This window comes from Phocoena phocoena, chromosome 4, assembly GCF_963924675.1.
Source record: "Phocoena phocoena chromosome 4, mPhoPho1.1, whole genome shotgun sequence".
NCBI classification, from domain to species: Eukaryota; Metazoa; Chordata; class Mammalia; order Artiodactyla; family Phocoenidae; genus Phocoena; species Phocoena phocoena.
The window spans coordinates 4,774,956-4,802,849 of NC_089222.1; the positions used below are offsets into that span (position 1 = coordinate 4,774,956).

General features: G+C 44.9%; 1 protein-coding gene across 2 annotated transcripts in view; it reads right to left on the reverse strand.

Moving 5' to 3' along the window:
• The window catches only part of UBE2E1 (ubiquitin conjugating enzyme E2 E1), a 76,277-nt gene extending 55,190 nt beyond the window's left edge, over positions 1 to 21,087 (reverse strand). The window contains exons 1-3 of one of the 2 annotated variants that reach the window (XM_065876122.1): positions 20,961 to 21,087; positions 19,742 to 19,926; positions 15,755 to 15,805 (exon numbers count right to left, since the gene is read on the reverse strand). In XM_065876122.1, coding sequence (XP_065732194.1) covers positions 15,755 to 15,805; positions 19,742 to 19,893 — 203 coding nt within the window. In that variant the 5' untranslated portion in view covers positions 19,894 to 19,926; positions 20,961 to 21,087. Of the gene's footprint in view, positions 1 to 15,754; positions 15,806 to 19,741; positions 19,927 to 20,960 lie in introns of those variants that run through there. The other variant, XM_065876123.1, reaches the window with a different exon arrangement.
• Between the last annotated feature and the right edge of the window lie 6,807 nt (positions 21,088 to 27,894).

Here is a 27,894-nt window from a genome sequence, read left to right on the forward strand (position 1 = left end):
CAGGGAGCAGGCTGAATGTAGTTAAGTTACGGGCGGGGTGAGGGTGCAGAAGTAACAAGATGAGGATCAAGTGGACTGGAATCAGGCTGTAAAGGATTTCTACATCACATAAAGAACTGGGGTACTTAACTCTAAGGGCAGTTGGAGTCCTTCGATTTTTAAAAGAGGAATGTCATGATGATGAAACCTACATTGGAGAACATACAGAGGGGTAAGTGGCCAGCCTGATGCAACAATGTCAGTGGCTAAGTTGTGAAATAAGCTGTGTTTTAATCTAAACACAGTTCTGTGGAGTAAAAACTGAACAGGCGATATCGTGACGTAAGGTTCAATTCAGGGCTACTGTATGAGCAGGACGGTTAGGCATGCAGGCTTTGAAAGGCTGGGGCCTAAACACAGCTCCCCCAGTTAAGTGACCTTGGGCAAGCTGGGTAACTGCTTTAAGCCTCTCCTTCCTCATCTGTAAAAAGGGGAGTAACAATAATAATGACCTAAGTGTTAGCTGCTATAATCACTATTTAAGCTTTATTCTATTTTTGAAGTCTGCACAGCATAGAATATTCTATGTATTACATATTCTATGTATTACGTCTAGATGTAATAGGTATGATAGATCTATTACATCCAGATGAAACAGAACTGCTATATAAAGAAATGTCAGTGAATCTGTTCATAAGGCCGAAAAAACCCAAAGAAACAGAAAAAACAAAAACCAAGGATATTTACAAAGAGTATCTCCGTAAGCTCTCTTTTTATGAGTTGGAAATTTTGTCTGAATACAGGCCAAGCACAGTGGTAGATCACTCCTCTACTTAAAACTTTCAATGGCCTTCTACCGAAATCACTAAGATCGGACCCCTGCCTACCTCATCTTCTACTACTCTTCACCCTCACTCATAACACGTCCAGTCTTCTATTTGTTGTCTTTGGGCCTAAAAATGCCATTCTCATGGCTGGGTCCTTGTCATCACTCAGGGCCATCTCCCCCAAGTGGCATCACCAAGGCTCCCGCCTGCCCTGTCACTCACTAATGCCATTTCTCTGCTTTAATTTCTTAGTATTGTTACCTGACATTACTTTTTGGTACACTTTTCCTTCCAGTCTCTTTGCTATATAATTGGCACGCAGCACTGTGTAAGTTTCAGGTGAACCGTATACTGATTTGACTTACACATATCATGAAATACTATCACACAAGTTGAGTGAACATCCACCATCTCATACAGACATAAAATCAAGGAAACAGAAAAAAGTTTTTTTCTTGTGATGAGAACTGTTTTGTACGTTTTTAAAACTGTCCCTCCCTCCATATGAATGTAACCTCCACGAGAGCTTTTCCACTGATCTTGTGTACCTGGCACGACAGGAAATGCCCACTATATGTTAGGATGAGCGACTGAATATGGTTGAGGAGCAGCTGATCACAGCTGTGTCTTAAGTCAGAGGGCCATGCATGGAACGCGCCAAGGCAGACGCAGACCAAGGCGCCGGCAGTGTTGTCAATGAGCTGTACTGCTCAGCCTGGGTCACAGGGAGACAGGCAGGCGGGGAACACAGGTGGGGCAGGCAGGAGACGCCTTGCCCACCCCAGCTGAGTCACTGATAACCAAGCCAGGCCTCATGTACTTGCAAAACTAGTAATAAGACTGAACTGGAACAAACAAAAATCTGTTATTATTACAGACAATTCTCATGATGCAAATCATGTGCTTTCAGTATGTTACATTATTTTAAAAACTCATTCAAGAAACACAATTACTAATCTACTGGGCCTGGTAAATACCTGTTGGGGAATGAATCATACTTTCAAAGTTTAGGTCAACAGCAATTCACATATATAATCTGGATACACACAATCGTATCTCTTCCTCAAAAAGTCAAGTGTCACAAACTATCTGTTTTCTGGCTCGAGTGAGTATGTTCAGAATAGACCAAGAAAACTTCACCCAACTGGCTGTTTTGTTCTGAAGGGACCGGGAGAGAAGGCAGCACAGCGGGCTACGAGGGGCCAGAGATGCCAGAGTGAACCGACAAAGACTGCAACCAGAAAGGGAATCGCAAATTAAGCCTGCGGCAATGTCATTAGTATCGGAGACTTGAGTTAGCCCTTTCAGCAACAAGACAGCATTTCTTCTCCTGCACTTCCAGGTCAAATGACAAGGAGTAAATGTTACCATCAGCAAACCTTACACTTCTCTAGGGGCTTGTGGGATCTCAGAGAAGCTTCAGAACTGGAGGGCCTCACTACCAGGCTGGGAAGTTTAATAAACCTTTGGAAAGCAATGAGAGTTGGACTGTAACAAACCTCTAAATGTAGAAAGGTTTCAAGAATGGCGCTGGAAAAAGACAAACATACCACCAGTCATCTGTGGATGAAAATTCACTCATCTCATAGTAAACAGGACACAGAAACAGAGAGAGGGAGCATCCAATCCTCCAAGCTACAAAATTTCCATCATAACAATTAATTTGGGCTCCAAGACCTTAATACTTTTTAGGGTTTTTTTCAGTCATGTGTTTTAACTTGCAGGTACTACAGGTACAGAATTTCCTCCCAATATACCTAAATGCAAATAGTTACAGTAAAATACAGTAGAAGAAATCCTTACATCTACACGGAATCCAGCAGTGTGGCCGGACAGAATGAAAACCAATTTCAATTTTTGGTTCTAACAAGAATTGCGTCCTTAATATGTGGTTTATTTTAGGACTGGTCCATATCACTCGGCAATGTCTACTATGTAATAAATACATTTTGGATGTGGAAACATCTCAGTATTCTGAGCTACAAAGAAGCAGCACTTTCTGGGGGGGCTGCCAATCTGAAGAATAAAGCTATGCATTGAGGACTTTCCTAAAGTTATTCAGAAAAAGGACCAAGGCCAAAGCAATATCATATACTATTAAGTAACAGAAGGCATTGCTATCTTTACTCCCAGTCTCTGCTCACACATTACTATAAATACTTAACACACATTTACTGAACTATTTACTTAGGTTAGAGGAAAGTTATCTTTCATGTTTATATAAAAAATCCTCCTGGGTGCTTGTTGTAAAACAAATGCTTTCTTTCAGAGTCTTTGATGTACACCAATTTCAACGATCTCCTTTTCTTTAGGATAAATGTGTTCTAGCAAAGTCTGCTAAGAAATAAAATTCTACAAAGCCAATTCCAATAAATTTCCTTAAAAAACTGAGATGTATTCCCATAAAGGAGGAAGGGTTATGAGTGGTGGTAGGAGAAATTTAAGTTATTTGGGGAGCAAAGCGCCATGTAGCCAAAACACTTGCAGCTCCACAAGGTACCATTTGCTTTTCTCTGGCAGTACCTAATGCTTTTGCGATTCCAACGAATACTCTGAACTAGCAGAATGTCTCCCAATCCTGAAAATTTCTAAATTCTACGGTCAACACTCCCAGACCTCTGCTCTCACTTCTCCAGACAGCCTGAGTCACCGACTCACCCAAAGGACACCATTACTGGCTACCCGCATCTCACCAGGTAGACCCAGCAACAGGACTGAAGTCTGAAGCTTCACGTCATACAAATAAAAACGGATTCCTCTGCATCGTCAATTTTAACTCATAAATTTGTCGAAGTTATTTGAATAGGAGAGATCATGAAAAATTTCTCCTCCAAATACTTACCTGCTAAAAGGGCATACGAGAAAATAACCTCTAATTGTCTGAAGATGCGAAATAAATACATAACCCAAAGGACCCACCTTTGAACACAGCTAATGTCAATGAAGTGTAACGTATCTGTGACGCTACAATGTAGTGCTTCGACTGACAACTTCTGTGACGTGACTACAAAGACAGCAAGCAGGTCACCAGGGTGCTTGTGCAGCGCTTCCCCCAACCTCACCCCCAAACCTGAACGGGAATCTGGCGTCGGACTGCTCTACACAGCTGCTATTTAACCGCACTGCGCTGATGGGAAGAACTAAGATAAACATTTGCACTGTGGGACATTCTCTCATATGAAACTATTAACCACATTCAGCAATCACTCTAGGTGTCCTGACGTCCCCTGGCTGACTGTAATTTACAATTACGTGCCTTGAGAACCAATCTCTGAAAACGGGATATCAATTATCAAGTTACACAGGACCCAGAGTGCCTGGGATAATCTGAAACAAATTAATAAAACGTGACGGGTAGATGACTGGAAAGATGATGCTTACATGATGCTTTAAGAGTTCTAGGTACATTCAATGTACCTGGAATTATCCAATTTTAGTTAATGTACCAAAACATTAACATAACAGTCAATCTGAAAAGGATGAAAAAATACTATGATGAATAACTTATGCAGTGTTAAAAAGTAAATACGTAGGGCTTCACTGGTGGCGCAGTGGTTAAGAATCCGCGTGCCAATGCAGGGGACACAGGTTCGAACCCTGGTCCGGGAAGATCCCACATGCCGCAGAGCAACTAAGCCCGTGCACCACAACTACTGAGCCTGTGCTCTAGAGCCCGTGAGCCACAACTGCTGAGCCCACGTGCCACAATTACTGAAGCCCATGCGCCTAGAGCCCAGCTCCACAACAAGAGAAGCCACCGTAATGAGAAGCCCACACACCACCAGGAAGAGTAGCCCCCGCTCGCCGCAGCTAGAGAAAGTCCACGCACAGCAACAAAGACCTAATGCAGCCAAAAATAAATACATAATTAATTTTTTTAAAAAGTAAACACATATAATCCCCTCATTCTAGTGCATTCACAAGTGTGAAGAGCACACAATATTGATGCAAATCAAAGCATGTAAAAACGCTTAAGGATGGCAGCAGCAATGCACTGATTTTCCAATTTATCCACTGCCTAGTATTTTCAAATTAGGTCCAGCAAAAGGGATTCATCAAGATATAATATATGAATCCTGCACTATTTACATATGGTATCCATACCACAATGTTAGCAGTAAAGATCACAAAAGCCTTGAATCCAGTAAAGTAGAACTTTTTCTGGTAGGGGGAGAGAAAAGGAACCCCCCTCCAATCCTTTGAGAATTCACTGAATATGACAGACCCCCGCCTCCAAGAGAAATAATATACGTTAAGAAATTCTACACTAGTGTAAAAAATCTGGTAATACTGAATCACTTCCCTGATAAACACAACGAAATCTTCTAGTTGGGAACAGTAACACAAACATCTTTTCCGTCTCAAAAATCAGCCCCTCTGTTGGATCTGTCTTGTGAAGGTCACCAACCAATGTGAAGTCATAAAATCCAATGGGTACTTGCTGGTCTTCATGTTCTTCCACCTCAAGCAGGATTACTTCAGAGCTGATCATCACTCTACCTCAAAACCCTGTCCACTCGCTGCTTTCTGACCCCATGTTCTCCTGATTTTCCTCCTTTCTCTCAGCCTTCTTTGCTGGCTTCTCCTTCAGAGTCTACAACCTCTAACTAAAGATGTCCAAGTCTTTATCCTGAGCCCTCTTCTCACTATACCTTTCCTCTCCAGGCGAGCTAGAGGTGTTCCCCAAACATTCAAGAGCCTCTATATACTGACGTCCCCCAAGTGTATACCTATCTCAAGTTTTAATGTGTCTAGAGTTCACCATATTCCTCTGAACTCCAATTACTTACAGCTAACATCTACTTGACACCTTCATTTGGATGTATCACTGGCATCTATCTCAAACCTAACACATCCAAAAAAACCTCATTTTCCTTTCCTGCTTCATCCCAACACACACACACACACACACACACACACACACACACACACACGCTTTATTCCAGTAAAACATCACCATCATCTACCTAGTTTCTAAAACCACAGAAACCTGGAGCCATTCTCAGTCCTCTCTCACCTGCCAAATGCAACCCATCAACAGGTCCAGGGGTTCTAAGCCCACCTCCACTGCCACTACCCAAGTCCCAACTACCTTCACCAGCTGCCTGGAATAAAGCCACACCTTCCTTCCTGGTCACCTTTTATCCAACTCGTGCCTTCCTCCCAGCTATTTCCCACATAGCAAGGAGGGTGGGGAAAGACTTTTAAATCGTTACTTAAATAATGTCACTTCCCTGCTTCCAAACCTTGAATGGCTTCCCACTGTTCTTAGAATGAAACAGTTTACAAGATCCCGCATCATGTGATTCCCGCAGCCCACAGCCTGTGAGTGTGCTTCCCTCTGGATGCTCTTCCCAAGGATGTGTTCTGATTTTCACAAGGACATCTCCTTTCTTCTCATCTTTCAGGTGTTTGCCTAAATGTCTTTCTAAGCCTTCTCTAAGTAACCCCCTCCGCAATTTTTCTCTACCACCGCACTGTTAATTTCTCTCCTACAAGTCAATACAACCTGTACTTACTAATCCTCTAACTTGGTTAATGTCTGTACTGCCTACTAAAACTCAAGCTGCACAAGCCAGAGGCCAGGTCTGTGGAGTCACCCACAGAGCCTAGCACACAGAAGACACACCTTGGAGATACTGCAGGTTCAGATCCAGACCACTGCCATAAAGCAATTATCGCAACACAGAGAGTCACACACACTGTCTGGCTTCCCAGAGCATACATAAGTTACGTTTACACTACACTGTAGTCTAAGTGTGTAACAGCATCGTGTCCAAAAAAGCCACGTAAACACCCTAAACAATACTTAATTGCTAAAAAATGCTGATCATCACTTGACAACGCGAGGTTGTCACAATCTTCAATCTGTAAAAGCCGTGGTATCCGTGAAGCGCAATAAAAGGTCTGCCTGCATTTGAAAGGAATCCGATCTCATTCACTCACACTGCTGTCACTCTTCCACAGCACTGCTTCCTGATTATAATTCTGACTCCTTGAGCTGTACCCTCTCTAAAACTTTTGAGTCATTCCAAGCTGCTCCATCTATTGCTATTTGAAAATGTGCTTCAATGTCTTTTTCTATAGAACTTATTTTGGGTCCATCCCACATCAATCTTCCATCTATCAAGTTAAATAGATACAAACACCCAATTTCCTGGTCTTACACATAGCGGTCATCATTTCAACGGTGGTCGACCCTACTGGGACCTCTCACTGACTATTACTATTTAAAACTTAGTACTGACACAGGTCATTATAGACAATCAGAGGTGACACCTGCAACAAATGCAATGCTGATGCTATGTAAGAGCTGGATAACACAGTCTCTCTATTCTGGCCTGGTCACGTTCTGGTTCACTTTCTCATGTTCAGGTTCTTCAGAAAGCAGACAGAGGTCAGTTTTTGACTACTTTGTTAATTCAAGTATTAGGGTACAGTATGCTGCTTCAAGTAGCAAAACCCGGTGATAGCTTTCAGTTATGTCTGGCATATGAAAACTGTTGGCTTTGTAGGACTTTCCTGACTGAGTGAGACATCACTCTGGCCTACAAGTCTGTCATCTATGCAGTGTGGCATGGACTCTACAAGCAATTCACTGTCACTCGCATGTATGTTTCAAGAAAGGAACCATTAGCACACAGCAGTTCCTGGATTACAGTTCTCCAGCAAGGAGCTCTGATGAGCTTCTTAGCCTTTAGAGTAGGAAGTTTCCCAGAGGATTAGAAGCGTATTCTGACACCAGTTACTAGGCCCTTTGTTTCACGTTAGAGCATGACTGCGTAAGAGAGGCTGGATTAACAAAAAAAAAAAAAGGCTGGATAAGAATGGGCCCATTATGAAGCCCTGTCTCACTCCACTGATGATGGGGAATGTGTCAGATGTCTCAGGCGGTGCCAGCATCTCCGACATAACCCACTCTGGAACAGCCCTGGGATGTGAGGAACGTCTCCGGAAAGCCCAATTTACTTAGCACCCCTAAACCCTTGCTCATTTGTTGGCAAACAATAATCCTAAAAAGTCAAAGCATGCAAATCACAGGTACTGGCATTTTCTGTATACATCTTCCCAATCTAGCCCACAGCACCATCTTTTGTATCACACTGCAGTCCAGAGCTCCTCTGTGATTCCGGGAAGGTGAAAATTGCCAAAAGCGCTTGGGTGCCAACTTGGAAAGACTGCCAGCGACGGACAGCAGTAAAATGCAACAGCAATTTCCCCAGCTCTTGCCATTATTTTCTGAAGAGGGTAATGAGGACGTTCCATTAAATCATCAGACCCAAATTAGGTTTTTGTGTTTGTATTTTAATTTAACAAATATGTATTATTGTTTATCCACTCTCTCGGATAATGTTGGGATGCAAAGACATAACCCCTGCTCTCAAGGAACTTGAAGTCTCCCAGGAAAGAACAAACCAAAGAACACTGGGGACAGATGTTGCTTTTCAAGTAGCTGGACTGTTAGTCAAGGACCACGAAGGCTTCCAGTCCTCTAGAAACTGTTCCTCCATCATCAAGTTCAGGCCACCAGCCTTCCAAAATACACGCTCTCCACTTACAGCCTCAATTCTATATTCTACTACCTTCTCTACAATCGTGTTCAAAAAACACTGCATCTCCCTCTCTCGCCTTTTCATTTTTTTCCTCTCAGTCTGCAAAGCATAACTTTAACCTTAACCTCCCCTAGGGCTCACAGCTCTCCTCCTACCTTGCGTCTTTTTTCTCCAGGTCCTCTCTGCTTTCCCATCCCTCGTCTGCGGCATCCTTCAGAGCACAAGTCTCAATTCTCCTCTTCCCTGGGCGACAGGGTGTATGTACTTTATCACCCACTTTTAAATCTAATGTAGACACTCAAGGCCGGTTCCAGCCTCAGCCCCCAGCCAGCCCACCTCAGATTCAACGCATGGAAACCTAAACACACGAGCGTCACGATGCCTGTGCCTCACTTTCAAATGGTTCCGCAAAAGTAAATATATGGAGATGGGACCGAGGCAAAGCAAACAAGGTGAAACGTGCACGGCTGATGCATCAGGGTGAAGGCTGCTGTTCCCTGCAGTATTCTTTCAACTCTCCTGTGGTTTGGAATTTTTCAAATTTAAAAAGTTGAGGGAAAAAACAGGTAGGATCAGAATCAAAGACAGAAATCATGGTTCATGCCTTTTAGGGAGTTTATAACCTATTTAATTTGTCTAATCTAAAGGTAGGCTAGGTGGATCTGCGCGTTCAATGACGGATTCATAATAAGCTCAAATGTACAATCGAAACCAAGTACTTCCCGAGCGCCTACTGAGCAGCAGCAACATGCTCTGCGCGGCCCACAAAGCACATTACTACACCTCGTCTACGGCTGCTAAGGGCGCCACCACCGTCCCCGACCCCCGAAGACCCCTGATCCTTTCAAGTCCTCCACATGTAGGTCAGCGGCCAAGTTCTCTGATTCTACTGCTGCCCACCTCTCTCCCCTCTCCACTTTGCTGGCCACCACCTGTCCCCAACCCAGGCCCACCTGGCCTCCCACCTGGACTACTGCAGCAGCAGCTCCACGCAGCCCTTGCTCTGTCTCTGTCCAGATGCTCAGCTCTAACTGGATTACACTTCCAGCTCAAAAGGGTGTCAGCTATTCTCCAGTATCAGTAAAACACGTCAAGGCCCCCCGGTGACACTGAGGACGCACGTTTTATCCGTTGGTTCCCCCGCTCTTTCCTGTCCTTGGCCGCAGGTTGATTCCCTGCCGCCCAGCAGCACCCTCGTGCCTTTCCTCTGCGATGCCTTTGCTTGCGCTGGTCTCCCCCCACAGGTGTCCCTCACTCTTCCCACCCACTTCTCATCTCCTCCCCTGCTCCAGACACACCCCCCGCACCCGGGTCAGAGCAATATGTCACTCCTCTGAACCTTTAAAATACGTTATCTGCATTTACTAATACTTTCCAAGTAACTTTCGCGTTTCCAAGTACGATCCCAAATCTGTACGGGCATTTCTCACCATGCTTACTAGACAACGAACTCCTTGAAGGAAGTGACTTTTCACACGTGACAGGCACTCATGGTCTGTGACAGGAACCTAACGTTAGCATCCTGTACACGAATCCCAAAAAACTGAAGTGTTGCCTCCTAAACTATAAGCAATTTTCCCTCAAAATACCGATAACATTTTAACAGCAGTATAGTCTGATTTATTTATTATTTTTACTTTCTTGGAGTGGTAAAATATATAACATTTGCCATTTTTAACCATTTGAGAGTGTAAAATTCAGTGCCATTAATCACTCTGACAACGCTGTGCAACGATCACCACTATCTGTTTGCAAAATTTTCATCACCCCAAACAGAAACCCTGTCCCCATTAAGAAATAACTACCCATTCTCCCCTCGCCCTCCCTGGAAACCTCTCATCTTTCTGTCACTATGAATTTGCCTATTCTGGGTATTTCATGTAAGTGGAGTCATACAATATTTGTCCTTTTGTCTGGCTTATTTTCCCCAGCGTAGTATTTTCAAGTTCATTCATGGTATAGCATGTATCAGAACCTCATTCCTTGGGACCTCCCCTGGTGGTCCCGTGGTTAAGACTCTGCGCTTCCACTGCAGGAGGTGTGGGTCCAATACCTAGTCAGGGAACCAAGATCCTGCCTGCCATGCTGTGCGGCCAAAAAAAAAAATCATTCTTTTTAATGGCTGAATAATGTTGCATCATGTGTATAGACCACATTTTGTTTATCCACTCATCAGTCGACGGACCTTGGTTGTTTCCACTTTTTGGCTACTATGAGAAGCTAGGAACACTGACTCAATATTTGTTTGAGTCCCTGGTTTCAATCCTTTTGGGACTACACCTAGGAGTAGAATGCTGGGTCATACAGTAATTTTTTTTTTTTTGGCCGCGCCTCTCGGCACGCGGGACCTTAGTTCCCCGACCAGGGATGGAACCCAGTCCGCTGCGGTGGAAGCGTGGAGTCCGAACCACTGGACCGCCAAGGAAGTCCCCCTACGGTAGTTCTTTTTCACTTTATGAGAAACAGCAGCAGTACAGTTTTACAATCCACACACGTGGTCATTCGGTAAAGCACAACAGCCACAAGAGTTCCTACTCACTTAGGAAACAATTCACTTTTAGACAGATTTCCTTCCTCCCTACCCACTGGGGCCCCAGGTGATGATCTAATTTCAGGAACCTGACCCTGCTCTGGGTGCCACTTTGATCTGTTGCCACGCCAGTCTCCCAGTTCTCACTATTTTTCCACACTACCTTTTGCACACACAGGGAAGCACACTGTAGCAGTAACTCCAAATGACAATTATGATGATACTAAACATCATTCAGATGCTGGAAGTCACACTGATATCCTTAAGGCATTAGCAGATGAATGAAAGATATTTAAAAGGAAGGATATTTTTTAGCAGGTAAGATGATACAGGGTTTTGTACAGGATGACTTCTGCTGAACCCACTTCTTAAACCCAAACAAGCATACAAAACATGCTAAACTTGGACGAGATGTATAAGCCTTTACTGTTGTGAGAAAAGGATCATCTCTTTTCACTCTAAGGTTAGCAGCCTGGGATTTCTAAACTGACATCTCATGATTATTACCACCAATGCCAGGAGGTTTTATAAAACCACAAAATATGACAATGTAAATTCACAGAAACGATCTGTGCTAACTTGGAGCATCTCTGTGCAAGGGGCAGGATCAGAAGAGCTCATGAGGGGGATCCTCCCACTTTTTACTCCACAACTTCTGCATTTCAGCTTTTCAAAAACACACATTCTTATCATAATTGTGTAATGGCCTAAAATTGTATTTAAAATACAAGCAATAAAAGGCAATGTTAGGAAAAAAGATGAGCTATTAAAAAGAGCTAAATGGGCAGTTCCAACAATGTCACCACCTAACACAGTCAGAAAACTCTAATCTCATTTGAACTTTACAATGCTATGAGGTAGGCCAGCCAGGTATTCAGCCCTTTTAGTAAATGACGAAAAGATGGTTGAGAAAAAGCTTCTTAGACAACTGCTTGACATTTTTTTTTAATGCTCTTCATGTGAACCTTTACATCATCTTTAAAAATGGGCGATTTAGCTGTAAAACTTTAAAACCAACTATATCTGATTACATTCTAGTTCTCCCCCCAAAATAAAAAGCATTGACTTAGTTAGGTTTATATATTTAGGAAACAGAAAAATAATGGTCAAAATGTAATAAAGTCATATAAAAGGAAATCTTACTTTTATTATTCTCCACCATGCTTGAAGTGTTTAATGACTTCTTGAAGACACTTTGTCCTAAACAGAACCCCCTCCCAATCTTAATTTTTAGGTTTCGAGGCACTAAGTGAGCATTTACTCATAATTCCAATATATCTATTAAGTGAAATCTGAAGTTTAAAGGACTTGGGCAAAATGTGTCATTTATTATGTGCAGACATACTGCCTACAGACATTTATGGCTACAGGTTAGTTACATAGCTATAACTAGTCAATTAAGCAAAGCTTGAGCCCCAGGCTATAAATAATAGCTTCAAAACCGAATGTAGGGCTTCCCTGGTGGCGCAGTGGTTGAGAGTCCGCCTGCGGAAGCAGGGGACACAGGTTTGTGCCCCGGTCCGGGAAGATCCCACATGCCGCAGAGCGGCTGGGCCCGTGAGCCATGGCCGCTGAGCCTGCGTGTCCGGAGCCTGTGCTCCGCAACGGGAGAAGCCACAACAGTGAGAGGCCCGCGTACCGCAAAAAAAAAAAAGAATGTAGTGGCCCAGAGTTCACCAGCTATCTAAAAGGCATAATTTTACAATCCAATGCTGTAGGAAATCATTACAGTAATTAAAACAGCATTTTTTTCCTAAATGATTAAGAGTCAAAATGCAGGGAAAAAAGCCTAACAAACCAAAAGCATGGTACATGAGTTGAGAGACTATTACATCTGTACATATAAATATAACCAAACAGTCCAGAGATACCAAGGAATGTGACTTAAATGGCAATATACAGCAACTTTTAAAATTCACTTAAAATACTTCTGACCTCATCATTGAATATATTCCACATTTTTTTTTAATAAGTACAGCCTAAAGGGACACAGCACATTTTATTTTACTTATTTATTTTTGTTGCGATACGCGGGCCTCTCACTGTTGTGGCCTCTCCCGTTGCGGAGCACAGGCTCCGGACGCGCAGGCTCCGCGGCCATGGCTCACGGGCCCAGTCCTTCTGCGGCATGTGGGATCTTCCCGGACCGGGGCACGAACCCGTGTCCCCTGCCTCGGCAGGCGGACTCTCAACCACTGCGCCACCAGGAAGCCCTATATTCCACATTTTGTTCTAAAAAAATCTACTTGACATAATATAAAACACTGAGGATTTAACTTGATGTGCTCATACATTATAATTTTTTTAGAAATTGCACTTCACACAAGCTTTGAAGTTCAATAACTTCGAATTCAAATATTTTTGCCAAGTGCTAAAATTACTGAACACATCCAGTACACCTTCAGGAGAAGGCACTCTCCCATTGATTCGCAACAATCAATGGTTTATTGAGAGGTTCCTATGTGTCCACCGCTGTATTTTAATAAAGTAATGTGTTTAAATTTAAAACCACACACTGAATACTGACTGAAGAAAGGCAGTTCTACAAAAGCTTAGGGGATAAAACACGTTAATTGAAAGCTAATTATTTAACTCATTCAAAATATAATTTACAATTGGTGAAATTACAACTTCATAAGAACCAAGCTTTCATGTAGAATGACATTAAGTACAAAAAAATGCACACATTCAACAGATCACTTAATTCACATTTTAACTGGAAGCTAACTTCAAAAAGTATCCGTAAATTATCCATTTCCATCTGAAACAATGTACATTAAAACAGTAAATAACTCCATCCTATAAGGTACCAACACAAAACATAAAACCAAACTCACCTAAGTTAGCTGAATATCGGGGTTACTACATACCATTCTGTCAGTAACGCTAGTAAGCCAGCCAAAAGTGGAAACTGCAGTTCATATGACTTAAGCAGCCCTACTGAAAAAGTCTTCAGAAAATAAAGCAGGTTTTACTTTTAAAAGTCTACATAACACACGCTTCTCTCACAAAATAAAAATGCCTGGTGTTCTCTCTGAAATCAGAGATATTTTTTCAAATGTTTTAAGTATGTCGAAGTTTGTCTCCTCCCCCCCCCCAACCCAATATCCATCCAGTTTGGTGCTTCGCCTGACCCACAGGTGATGGTCAGAGGTTTCACCTTGAAGGGGTAATTAGGAGGGTTTTCCAAGGATAAGAAGTTCTACATGTTCAGCGGCACATATCTCTCACATGTGAACTCAGCTAAAATGGTATGAAATAAAAGTATACTTATCTGATTTTTTTAAGTGACTAATTCCATGAAAACCTTCAAATTGCTTACAATTTTAAATTTCATTGCACTTATAAGAAAGCCATTTATGCCTTGATATATGTTATAAGTTTTGAAACCATGCTTTAAATACTTGATAACTTGACCAGCTAAAGCTGTCTGAACTCACAAGAGACACATGGAAGAGACGTCATACCAGACAGGGGCAATAAGTCCACAGCGCAGATCTACCACGGGGAAAGCCCATGGATTCAACACAACCAACCAAGGGAAGCTCCAGGCCTCCATCAGAACAACGATGCCAATAAACTGAAAAACGAAACCATCCCAGCCCTCAGCCTGACCCATTTCTCCACTGTTCAGGACGACAGTCTGAAAAGATTCTTAACAGCCATAAGAAAAACCCTCCAGAACGATTCACTGGTTACAAACTATAGTTTAAGAGCATTTCAAACTGAAAATGACTTACTTTCCTTACAAAACAGGGACAAAATTTTACTAAAGAACATCCCACATCTGACCAACATTAAGAACATGTTACCAAAATGGCAGTATTAAAGCTTCCATTCACTCCATTAACCATAGTTTATAAAGTTCAGTGTTCATAAGCGAAATATTTCATTTCGCTTTTCAATATTCCTGAATATTTCCACAGGCTCCCTTTAAATTCTGTGTAAAGCCACTAAATATTTTCTTGTGGGTAACAAATTCTTCCTCTACCTCTACAAGTTTAGGACACTTCTGAAACCTCACATCCCATTCCAATAACAATCCTAAGAACTGAGAATTAGATTAACTGTTATACTTAATTTTTAAACTATGGGAGTAATAGAATGGAACAATTAATCTCTCTCAAATGGCTCTGTTGTAATTTAAGTCCCTCCTCACTTCACTGTTGATTTAGTACAATCATCAAGTCTTCCACCTTGACTCAACAGTAACCAAATGGCTATTTTAAATAAAATCAAGTCATCACCAAATCCTTCAAAAGCTGGTATCAAATTGTTTTGAAACTGAAACACACATTATGTATACAGTCTGAGTAAAGCAATTTCGAGGAAGAATATCCCCATGGAAGAGTTTAAATCTATACAATAATTTAAGGCAAAACCTTTTTATCAAAGCCACAAATTATGTCCTGAATAGGTCTGCCCAAAGTCCAACAAAATTTATAGAAGTTTGAGGATCCAGTGCTTGATTTAACTCTATGCTCTATCAGCTTAGTAGAGAGCATGAATAACAGATTAAGACAGCAAAGCAATTTTCTAAACTAAAATGTACCTAAGCATCTAAAAGGTTTTACATCATCCTTAATGACCTATCAAAGATCCCTGACCAGGCGATCATACATCTTTGAATTCACTTTACACATACGTACAAGGATCCACTCCAAATAAATCCACCACTTCTCTTCGACATGAGACTGCATGGTCAGACGCTCATCAAAACGTTATACTCAGGTTATTCAATTTCAGCTGTTAACTTTATGTCAGCACCCAAACAAGCATTAACCAAAGAACAGAAGCAAAAGTTTATAATGACAAGAAAAAAACCTTAGAAGTTTAAACAGAAAAAAAACGTAAAAGGAACTCACCTGCAGTTGGGTGGAGGGTCTAAAGTGATGTCCGCCAGCTCCTTCTGAATCCTGGAGACAGGAAGCGAGGGGGGGGGAGAGAGAATCAGGGGTGGGCGGCCGCCCCGCAGGGCAGACAACCCCCCCCACCCCGCCGCCGCGGACCGAGCTAGCGGGGAACAGGACCTGCACCCCGCGAGAAAAGAACCGGCCCTCCACCGCCCTGGGTTCGAAACCCGCCTCACGCACTACGGCAGGGCTATTTCTCACCAATTTCCACTTAGGAAATCGTTTCGAAGCTCCTCACTCGCAGCTAGTTTCCGGAATTGTATCACAATGTGTGCGGGGCGGGGGGGCGAGAGAGCACGTCCCCACCACCACCCCGGAGCCCGCGGTCGCCCCCCCACCCAGCACCTCAGGTTCCCTCCCCCCACCCCGGGCCGCCGGGCACCTCGGGTGCTCCCACCCCGCAGAGCGCCCCCCCACCCCGGCAACCGGGCACGGGCACCTCGGGTGCTCCCCCACCGCAGAGCGCCCCCCCAGGCCGTCCGGCACCTCGGGTGCTTCCCCCTTCCCCCCCCCAGAGCGCCACCCCCAGGCCGCCCGCGTCCCCGGGGACGAAGCCAACATGGCCGCTCCCGGCGAGGCCCGCGGGCGCTGGCTGACCAGCGGCCGCCGTCGGGCTGGGGGCGGCGCGAGCCGCACGGCGGACCCCGGTGGGCCGCCCCGCCCCCGCCGGCGACCCCGCCCCCCTGCCCGCGCGCACGCCGGCCGCGGACGAAGCCTCGGGCCAGGATGGGGATCCCACAGCTCGCCCGCCGCCTGCCTCCCGGACACCCCGGCCCGCGGCCCGCACAGGTGCACCGGCCGCCCTCTCGGCTCACCTGCCCGGCCCTGCTCTAGCCCGGACACCCTCTCACTTCTCTTGGGCTTGCACCCCACACCGGCTCAGAACCCGGGACCCCCACCCAGTTTCCCATCTCCGCAACGGCCCTCGACTCTACAAAGAGCCCATCCCCCACCCCTAGGCCGACGCCACCCGGCAGTTCACACCGAGCCATGGCCTTTGTCTTCAGCTTACCTAGGCGCTTCGAGCATCAATTCCTACGACAAAGTTTGAGCACTTTAAGCCTCCTCCACCTTCTAAATGGAGCCTTCTATGTTTATAACCTTTCCTGCTCCTATCATATAAAGCCCTAAAGGGCTACGTTACAACTTAAAAATCTCACCGAGGCATCACAGTAGTAAAAAACTAACACACACACACACACACATACATAAAATCGCAAATGGATGCTTTTCTCTTCCCAGAGGTTTTCTGAAGGTAGAAAGGCTGGCTAGATGCAATGAGGAATATAGGTTTCAGAAGACACTGTTCTTTCCATTTATAAGTAAAGAGAAATTTAATTCTGATTGGGGTGCTGATTAGGGAAGTTCTTTCAACTTTCCTATTGAAGGACATTTCCTGTCCCCTACAAATTCTGGTTAACTTTAGAAAGGGCTTTGCTCACTACTATCTCTGATACCTACTTAGCTGTGTCCTGCTCAATTCTATTGCTATCAATTATCATTTCAGTTCGGAGACCTTGGCATCCCTGCTGTTTGACTCATTATTGCATGTCAGACTAAAAGTTTGGAACCCTGGCTTCCTGATTCTTTACCTGCTTTATCTACTAGAATAACTGTATATGTTAAGACCTATGTACACGGGCCAAAATAACCTCCCCCTGAGCACAACTTTTATAAAAACACACATTGACTTCACTTCTCCTTGTCAACCCAACCTCTCCCTATAAAACATTCATCACTGAAAAGGTAGCTGCTTCTTTAATACCTAAAAAGTATAATGCCAGACAGCTTTGTCCACTTCATCTCTACAACCAACACCCGCACCATTTCTAGAGTACTTGTAAAAGATTCGTAAGAGTAACCCACACATACGTTCCAAAGTCATTCTTGTCCACACCACCCTTGATGGGGGCTTTTCCTTTATGCGTGGACTCAAAACCAACATGCCGTTTCCAACATGCAGTTAAGTAACCTTCCGTCTGCCAATTCAGGTTTCTCTTTCATTCTATCTCCTGGTGTATGTGCCTTTTCCAATTCTATGGGCAACACCCACCTTCCAAATCATTAACCCATTTCCCAGAGCAGCATCTATAGGGTCCCACTACCATCACTTTTCCCCTTATTCTTTCCTGGATACACTGTTCCTCTCCACTTCTTTACCTTTACCATTAACCATAGCTCTGCTTTGCACTAACAGCCACTCTCTCAGCAAGATTCCCAGGGAGCTGAAGCTGATGTTAACTTTATACATAAAAGTACCGTTGGTAGCTTCCCACCTTTCATTTGTTTTACACCTACCATCTCTTTCTCAAGCATTTCCAAATGAGTTTTTAACCTCCTTAGCATATATGGACAAATTGTGTCTAATGAAAAAAATCCCCTCTGTAATTTGCTGACACAAAGCAGACTATTTTATATTTGATGCCTGTGCCTTTATCCCCAAATATATTCATGTACACCAGGGATATGCAGCAAAATATGAAAATACTAATGACCTAAAGCACATATTCTACCTTTAGGTCAGGCCAAAAGCTGCCCCAGCTTGGACAGGGAGCCCAGAAGCTGGGGCGAGGGGGGGCGGTGACTAAGGAAAGCCCCATCCAAAGTGGGCAGGGTAGAAGCCAAAATTCTGGGGGAGAACCAGCACAGGGCTAATCAAGGAGAGCCAGTCAGGACTCCTGGGAAGCTGAGACGCAATCAAACTAACCCTCTGAAAATGAGAACAATCTTGCCAAGACATCTTGCCACTTAACTCTACACCTCTACGCTGTTTACAATAAGCTGAAGTCATTCCTTCAACCTCCTATGGTCAGGTCACCAAAGCACTTTACCAACTTTCCAAATTTCAAGTCAGGGAGAATGACAGGACAAACTTTCAAACTCTGAGAGTTTTGGCTCACTACTCAGTGGAGAGATCTAAAGCCTCACGTTCCATTTTATTTTACATTCTTTAAGACAGATATCTCTCTCTAACCTACCATTTGGATTCCTTACTATCTTTCTGGTTTGCCACTTTAAAGTTTAATGACTGTACACCTGACAGCAGAAGGATTTATGAAAAGGTATGAGGGTTCCCAGGAATCTGCTAGAGATTACTTTAAGGGTCATGGGATCAGAGGATACTGCTACTGAAAAAAGATTAAGGTAAAAGGTAGCTTCTTCCAGAGACGTAAGAGGAAGAGAGGAAAGAAAAAGAGCCACTGCTTGAATTCATCTTGTAAACAAAAACCAAAAAACAACTGTACAGCCTAAGAGAAAATAGCATGAAAAAAATGTGAGTTCCCCTGAAATTTGGTAAACTGAAGTTCTGAAAGAGAACAAAAAAGAATCCCCCAAATAGCCTAAATAACCATTTTACATCGTTTATTTATTCATCCACTTGCCTCAACTCTCTAAATCAGAAACATCTCTTTAAATTCCATCCGAAAACATCTATCTCCACCTATTACATGTTTTACTCTGCTAATGTGAGTTAGTTATTCCTCATGCAATTTGTGAAACAGATCATATGTGCAACAGGTGAGAAGGAAGTAAAATGGCAATAGAATTCGCTGTGATAGAGCTGTCCGGGCAGGTATTAGTAATAAAGTGGATGCCAGCCTTGGGGAGGGTCACAGATTAGTGATTATAATAGGACAAATCATCTGAAATCAGATTTAGGGGTCGCTAATAATACTAACAAGGATTCTTACAAACTGCAGGAAGATATGGGAAAGGCAAGCCACAACAGCTGCATGTGGACCATGATTAAAAGAGAAAACAGAAGAAGCAACAGAGAAAAACCATTAGGGCTTCCAAGGCCCTCTTTTTCCTTTTTAAAAACACATAACCCGTGGGGAGCGTTTAAGCTACCCTCCTTGGAGGCAGACCAAATGCAGTAAGAGGCAGTCCGTTCGGGAAATAGGAAGCCTGCTGGCGTTGGGGGGTGGGGTACGGTACCTCTTGGCGCTGGTGGAGAGGAGTTTGGAGTTTTTGCTCATGCTGACTTTACTCTCCTTCTTCTTGGGGGTGTTTGTTTCTTTCTCGGTTTGCTGGTTGGAGGACGAAGATGAGGAGGAGCTGGTGCTGGCCCTCGAATCGTCATCCGACATAGCGAACCCCCCACCCCACCCCGCAAACAGCCCCTGCAGGGGGAGGGAAACAAAACAGAAACACAAAAACCATGCAGCCAGTGTACAGAAGGAACTCGGGTGCTGTCAGGAGGGCTTTTGGCCCGGGGTGCACCCGGCCGCCCACCGCCCTCCACTCGCTTTCCAAAGTCTTCAGGCCCATCACGGCTTTTGCAAATCGGACGTTGCTTGTTTATCTCTGGCCTCAACTGGGGGACGCAGTCGGAAAACGGTCGGAGGCGTAGCGAGCAGCCCCTCCCTCGCCCCCCGGGGCTCCCCTCGGGGCAGGGAGGGGAGCAGCCAGCCGGGCGCGGGCGCGGGGCGCCCGGCCGGAGCGGGCAGGGAAGGTCCCGGCGGCCGGCCGGCCGGCCTCGGGCTGTTTTTTCGGCGGCTTTCCGGGGGTCGCGGGGGACCGGGGGGCCGGGAGCGGAGTTTGGCGAGGTCGGGAAGAGAGGAGGGCGGAGAGGAAGCCGAAAGGGGGTGGGGGTCGGAGACGGGGAGCGGGTGCCCGGGTGGGGGAAGGGAGAGGCCAGCGGGGGGGGGGGGGCCGAGGCGGCGAGGCCCGAGGCCCCCGCCGCGCCCCGACGCCCCTCCGCGCCGCCCGTCCCTCGGCCGTCCGGCTCGGGGCTGCGCGGCCGGGGCGGGGGTCCCGAGCACACGCCCGATCGGCACCCCCGGTTGGGGGGGGGACTCGGCCTCCTCGGCGGAGGAATAACAATGAGCCCGTCAGCCCAGAAGGGGTTAATCCCCGCGGGCCCCCGCCCCGGGGGAAAACGGGGCTCCCCCGCCTCCCCTCCCCCGCTCCCGGCCCCCTCGGCGGCCAGCGGGGGGCTCCCGGGGCAGCGCTGACAGTTCGAGCCTCGGCACCCCCCCCCGCCCCCGACGCGGGCTGCCCCCGCACCCCATGCGGCCCGGGGTTCCCTGCCCATCCCCCGCGGGCGGGCCCGGCCCCTCTCCGACCCTCCGGCCCCGTACCCGGCGGCGAGGAGTGTCCCCGAGGCCCGGCGGCGCGGCCGGGGGGCGGCTGGCGGCGGGGGGGATCCCCGTACCTCTCTTTGTGTCTGGCTGCTCCGTGCCGCCGCGGCGGCTGCTGCTGCGGCTGCGGCTGGGCCTGGCCACTCGTGTCTCTCTCTCGCTGGGAGAGAAGCGGAAGTGCAGCAACAGCAACTATTAAACAGGCAATGGCTTCCCCCAGCCACACACGCTCGCACACACTCCTCCTCCTCCCCGCCCCTCCCCCACCGGACCGGTCCCACCCACCCGCGCTCCCCGCCCCCTGGACACCTCCGGCGGGTCGCGAGCAGCGCTCGGGGGACCTCGGGAAGTCCAGCGCCCTCACCACCCGGGACGCCGAGCCAGGGGGCGAGGGCTGTGAATTTCTTCTCAAGTGGTCTGGGGACCCCCGGCTCCTGGGCTGGAGCGGGGAAGCCGTTTCGAGACGGGGGGGCGGGGGGGCGCCGGGAACTGTATGGAATAGGGCAGTCACGAGAGTCAGTTCTTCCCAAAAGGGCTACTGGAAGGGGCGGGGATGGCAAATTGGTAAAAAAAAAAAAAAAATGATGGTAATCTGGTGGCCAGGACTTTGGACTAGAGAATGCCCGGGAACTCCTAAAAAAGTGATCAGCTTAAGGGGGAAATTAGAAATCCTGCAACAGGGTTTCCTGTGGGCTGACCCTGGCTTCTCCCTCTGGCAACTTACCTTCCAGGAGCAGAGGTCGGTTTAGGCACGCCTGTGAGAAAATCCCAAGATAGGAGTTTTCTGCTCAGGCACGTGCAATTTTACGATTGTGGATTCTTCCAGTCACTTTTTATAGAAAGAGGTGGTGTTTTATAAAAGGGATACAAAGGATTTCGTGACAGGTAAAACCAACCGACTGTGACAGCCTCACAAATGCGAGAAATCAATGGGAATAAACCCTATACTACTGAAGGAGACTGGATTTAGAATTTTTGGTGTCGGAAATTGGATTAAAGTTTGGGGGCCTGCTGTACCTTCTGCAGCGGCGATATAAATGCTATTCAAGTAATCATAATATTTCTATAATAGTCCTAATTCTTCTGAATTGTTCCTTATTTAGTATTTTTACGAAGATTGATTTTTTTAAGATTAAGACATCAAATTACAATTTAGTTTCTCACTCATTGGTCATTTCAGTTGAAGGGAATTGAAGAGATAGGTGCGGTGTCACGCATACTAGGTCTGGTGTTTTCAGCAGCTGTCCAGTCAGATTTCCATGGGCCACTCTAAATTGTCTCATTCAAATTACCATCCTTTTCCATGGCAACAGTGTGGCTTCAGTTACCACAGGACAACACAAGCTATAAAGCCCGTGGCATATCCACTTCTTACTACCACCCACCTCAACCCCTTCTAGCACTCAACAGGAAACTCCACATTTATTAAGACTCAAAGTAATTGTGCAGACTTCTTGTTCAATCCTTACCAGGAAAGCTGTATCTACCAAGAACTGTCATAGAATCAAGGGGTCCAAAAGCTGAGAAAAACCCGTCATCGTTTCAGCCTCCTACCTCGGAGCAGTCCCTCAGTCACTCAAATGCCTAGAAATTTTGAAAAGATGCCAGGCGTGTGTTTGCTTTCAGGAGTCTTGGTAGAGGATATAAAAATAATAACATTCCCTGCTGTATGTTATTTGAAAACAACGCCCCCAAATCTCCTTAAAACCAGGTTGTATACTTTTTGTACTTCTGACGAAAAAAACCCATAAATTTGAGATAAAACAATGAGCAAACATGAAAAACATAATCTGAAGACAGTTATTAAAATTGAGACTTCCTCTTACGAAAAATTTGGGTTCCTGATACTTTAAAATACATGTCCACACTGTGAGTACAACCAGTAAAAACTCATATATGTATCAAGACGAGAGCTGGCAGAGAATACAGGAGAAGAAGAGGTTTGATTTGCTGATGTGACTGGGACGGTGGATGAATTTTTTCTTTAACTTTGGTTGGCATAAATCATATATTTGGATACTAACTATAATAATACTTTTAAAAAAACTGAACGTAGTATTTTGTGTTGCATTGTTGATGCTTGGATGAGACTGGTCCCTGGGGAAATAAATCATGTAATGGGAGGGCCCCTCCTCTATAGGGAAGCGCTTTCCCAAGCTAGTCTGGAGGGACACTAGCTCTCCTTTGTGTACCAGTCTTTCTTATCTCTAACCCTGGTTAGTGCTTTATGGTTCGGGAATGACCTGCCGAGGAGGAATGATAACCTCAAAATGTTTAGAAAAGAATCCGCTGCTCTGGAAAGACTATTCTTTTATATTCAGATTATTTTACATATACAGTTGTCTCCGTCATAAAAAAATAATAATTCATTTGTAATCTTCTAGCTCTCTACTTATTAGCTGCAAGGCCTAAGGAGATAAATTGACCTCTCTAAGCCTCCCTTTCCTCAGCTAAGAAGGGCAATACCTGCGCTGTACTCGCTGGTTGGTTGTAAGAAGGATCAAATGTGTATCTATAGTAAAAAGTGGTTTATTAACTGTTACTCAGAGTATTAATAATCCCACCCTTATTTTACTTCTCAGGAATTTTGTTAGGACACGGTGTCTTTATGACTTAGAATTGATGACAACATAGGAAACCTTCTAAGAGAAAGATCGGGTTGAGGAATCACAGGATTTTATTTCCAAGAAGGGGCCTAAGATAGCTTTGAGTTCAGACTCCTTATGTTGCAGACGAAGAAATTAAGGCAAAGGAAGCCACCGTGTCTTGTCCAAGGTCAAGCAGTAAGTCAGTGGCGGAATTGTGACTGTGGACCATGATGACTTTGCCAGTCCTGGCAATGCTGGGGGACGGGGGTGGTGATGGAAAGAGTCTCAATTACACTGAAGAACAATATATTAAATATAAAAGAATTCTGATAATATTTTAAAGAACATATTAACAATCAAGACAGGTGGGAAAGTGGAAAAAAATGGAAGCGAGTGAAGGGAATCACTGAATTTATAACATTGACTTGAATCAACTAATGACCCCTATTGAAGTTCCCTACTCCCCATTCTGAGAATAATCCTTATTATTTCTTTATTTCATATTGACGGGTATATTTTAAGTAGGTAATACATTCTCATGCTATATTATCCTAAAGAAACCAAAGGGTATACCACGACAATATCCCTCGGCCCCTGCCCCCAACGCTGGGGAAGTCAAGTGCAGGCTAACGTGCCCATATACAGTGGCTGCTTTGATAGGAAGGCTCAATCTACATTTAAAAGACGCATTCAGCCACAGAGGCCATGTGGTGCAACACTGTGACGTCCCTGGGCTTTGAAAACGTGGGCTCCAGTTTTTATTACTGCCTATTCCGGATTCTCAGAGTGATCCAATCCTCTTCTTCAAGCCATCTTTAGAGTATCAAGTACGTTTAAGTAGAAGCCCTTGAAGATGAAGGTATTGACTGATCCCTAGGAGGTGAAATGACACGGATGATTCAAAAGAAAGAGACTCCGTCTGACTTTCTAGCACACCTATTTCTGGCTTGTTGCTTACAGGGAACTTCAAATATTTCATAAAGGTGAATTGCACCTTTGGCCAATTGCACATCCAAAGAATCGCCAAGCAAATTTGTTAATAATATATTAACATTTGTTAATATACATATATGTATTTTTAAGTTACCCTATGGCTGGATAGAAAGGATTTCCTTTTTTTTTGTTGTTTTTTGTCAAAAGAAAAAAACTTACGTTTGGCACGTAAAAAGAATTTCTGTAAAGCTTTTCTGAAAAGGTGGGTTCACTGTGGATTTCAGTCCACTTGTTTTATTTTATGATGCTCCTTTGCTGAAAAAGCCATTCCTTATACAGAAGGATAAGGAAGGTTTGCAAAGAAGGGTCAATTCATGAAGCCTAATGAGATCTGGGGCTTTTAGCTTCAATTCGGGTCGTTCTTCCACAGGCCTCTTTATCAAAAAGCACTGATCCCTTTGAAGGACCCTAAGCATTGTGCGACTGTATTGGTCCTGAACCTTGCTATCACAGGAAGCTAGGACAGAGCTAAATTATTTTTTCTACCACATGGAGGCATTGAACAGCCATGTGATTTTCACAATTTACCAAGACTTGATAAGTCTAAAGCTTTCTTGGGCAAGGGCAAAAATGTTGGTTTGATGTCGACAAATGGATAGTGCTTAGGATGAAAGCCTTCTTCTCGGTTTATAATTTAGCATCTCCTCTGAGGGGCCTATCCTCTGAACACACTAGCCTTCAACCTCCTATACGTTTTTGATAACGTAAGCACAGACTGTATTCGAATATACTGTTTGGTTCATTAGTCTCTGAAACCTTTTCTTGAACTGAACACTATTTCAGTTTCCTGAAATTTGGAGGAATAGAATAGTATGGAAAGTTACTTTTATTTCACGCTCTTGATTATCTATTGTAAAACTTTTTAAAAAAAAGATCCACTTCCCCACCGTTCCATGGTGTGGCAAATCTACAATCAAGGATCCAGTTTTGAATCCAAGAGTTACCTCGATAATTGCAAGGCCCAGAAGCAATTCGCAGCAAAGATACCCATCTTGACTTGTTAAGCCTGCTTGATGCGTTCTGTCTTTGCAGCAGACGGTACCCATGTCTCAGCCCCAAATCAATTAATCAACAAATATGTATTAACGGCCCTGTGTATGCTAAGCACAGTGCCCGTGCGTGGCAGACGTAAAGTCTACAGGGTATTCTCTGGCCTCTAGCAAAGGCCAGGGAAGAAAGGATTATAACTGAACCTAGAACAAGTAGGATTTGAAAAGATGGAGAGGCATCACCAGGGACTGAAATGACATTTAAAAAGATATGGAAAACATCAGGAAGATTCAAAACATTTTACTTTTAAAATATAAATATATACAAATGATCAAATACAAAATATTTTATTATCGGAAATTAAAAGAAATTGGCCCTTATTCTTCAAAAGTGTCGCTGGCATGAAAGACAAACACAAATTGAGGTTCCAGATGAAAGGAGACTAAAGAAACATGAGAACTAAGTGTAATATATGATCCTGGAACAGATCCTGTACTGGATGGAAAATGGAAAAGACAATTATAAAGGACATAATTGGGTCCACTGAAAAAATTGGAGTATGGAAGTTAGATTTGATAAAGGTATTGTACCAATGTGAAATTTCCTGAGGTTGACAACTATACTGAGGATATGCTTGTTTTTAGGAGATACCCAGTGAAACATCATGGGGTAAAGAGGCAGGATGTCTGAAAACTATTGTAATAGCTCAGAAAAACAGATGACGATATGTGTGTTAGAAAGAGAGAGAGAGGAAGAAAACAAATGTGCCAAAATGTTACAAATCGGTGAATCTGGGTAAAGGATATGTGGAAGAATGTTCTCTGTATCAATTATTCTTGTGACTTTCCTGTAAATTTGGAGGGACAAACTGTGGTTACCTCAGAGGGATGAAATGGGGGAAAATGGAGGTGAGACTGCCAACTCATTACATATCCCTGTACTGTTTCACTTCTTAACAGAAGTGTGCCTTCTTTTAGTACGTTTTAAAAATCGAACAACCAGGGACTTCCCTGGTGGTCCAGTGGTTAAGACTTCGCCTTCCAGTGAAAGGGGGTGCAGGTTCGATCCCTGGTCAGGGAGTTGAGATCCTACATGGCTGGAGGCCAAAAAACTGAAACATAAAACAGAAGCAGTATTGTAACACAAATTCAATAAAGACTTTAAAAATGGTCCACATCAAAAAAAAAAAAGTGAAAACATAAATCTTTAAAGAAGAAAAATATATGGAAGCAGAAAAACTCAGGAAGTGATTGGGGAGGCCGTGAGTAGACAAATTTGTTTGAAGGACTTAGAAAAGTGAGCGGTGGCTGGAAGGGTGAAACGTAGTCACCTCGAATTTGCAGAGGGCTCCACGGTGAGCTGAGAAGCCTGGATTTCATTACAGGATAAAAGTACAAGAAAAAGACATTAGAGGTATTTTAGCCTAAGGGCTGCTTTAAGAAGATTAGTTCGATAGAAAAGCCAGGAAGGAGGGGAAGAAGTCAGGAAACCAGGAAGAAGCCCTTAGAGGAGTCTGGGCTCAGGGAAGCAGCTCTAATTCCTAATTCTCTGTGCTCATTAATCACTGTTTAATGCTGAAGCTCTGGGAATTTAAATCCTATGATAGCGGAGAACATGTCTGCTTAGAACTATTCTAGAACAGTGCCTGGCACTTGGTAGGCATGCAATACACAACCAAAGAAGGCAGGAAATGGGCTTCCCTGGTGGTGCAGTGGTTGAGAGTCCGCCTGCCGATGCAGGGGACACGGGTTCGTGCCCTGGTCCGGGAAGATCCCACATGCCGCGGAGCGGCTGGGCCCGTGAGCCATGGCCGCTGAGCCTGCGCGACCGGAGCCTGTGCTCCGCAACGGGAGAGGCCACAACAGTGAGAGGCCCGCGTACCACCTAAAAAAAAAAAAAGAACGCAGGAAATGACCACCATCCTTGGCTTTAATAGTGTTGTTCTCCCCTATCCCACCTCCTCCAATGTTCCATCATTCACAGGTGTGTGATTACACCATCAAGCCCTCGATAAGGGATGTGTGGGGTCTGTGTTGCTGATCCCGGGGAAGCACGAGTGGCCCCAAGATGAGGCCTGAAGCGACTCCTAGCCCCCCAGCATGGAAAGGAATCCCAGCCTTGACATCAGGGTTACAGAATGCCGACCTGGAAGAGCTCTGGAGAGCAACACACAGTGTGCCCTGTTGTATTAACAGGGGAGGAAGCTGAGGTCCAGAAATGCTAGGTGCGCTTCCTAAGGTCAGGCACCTAGTTAACAGCAGAACCAAGACCTCTCCCTTGGAGGAATGCAAGTGGACTTTGGGGTCTTGCAGAAGCCAAATCCACACCTCAAACATGGGGCGCCCGCGGGGACCCCAGCAACCAGAGGTAAACTCCAAGGAGGCGAGCGCGCTCTCGTTCTGTCCACCCGGCACTGCTCTCCGTGGACCTGCTCTGC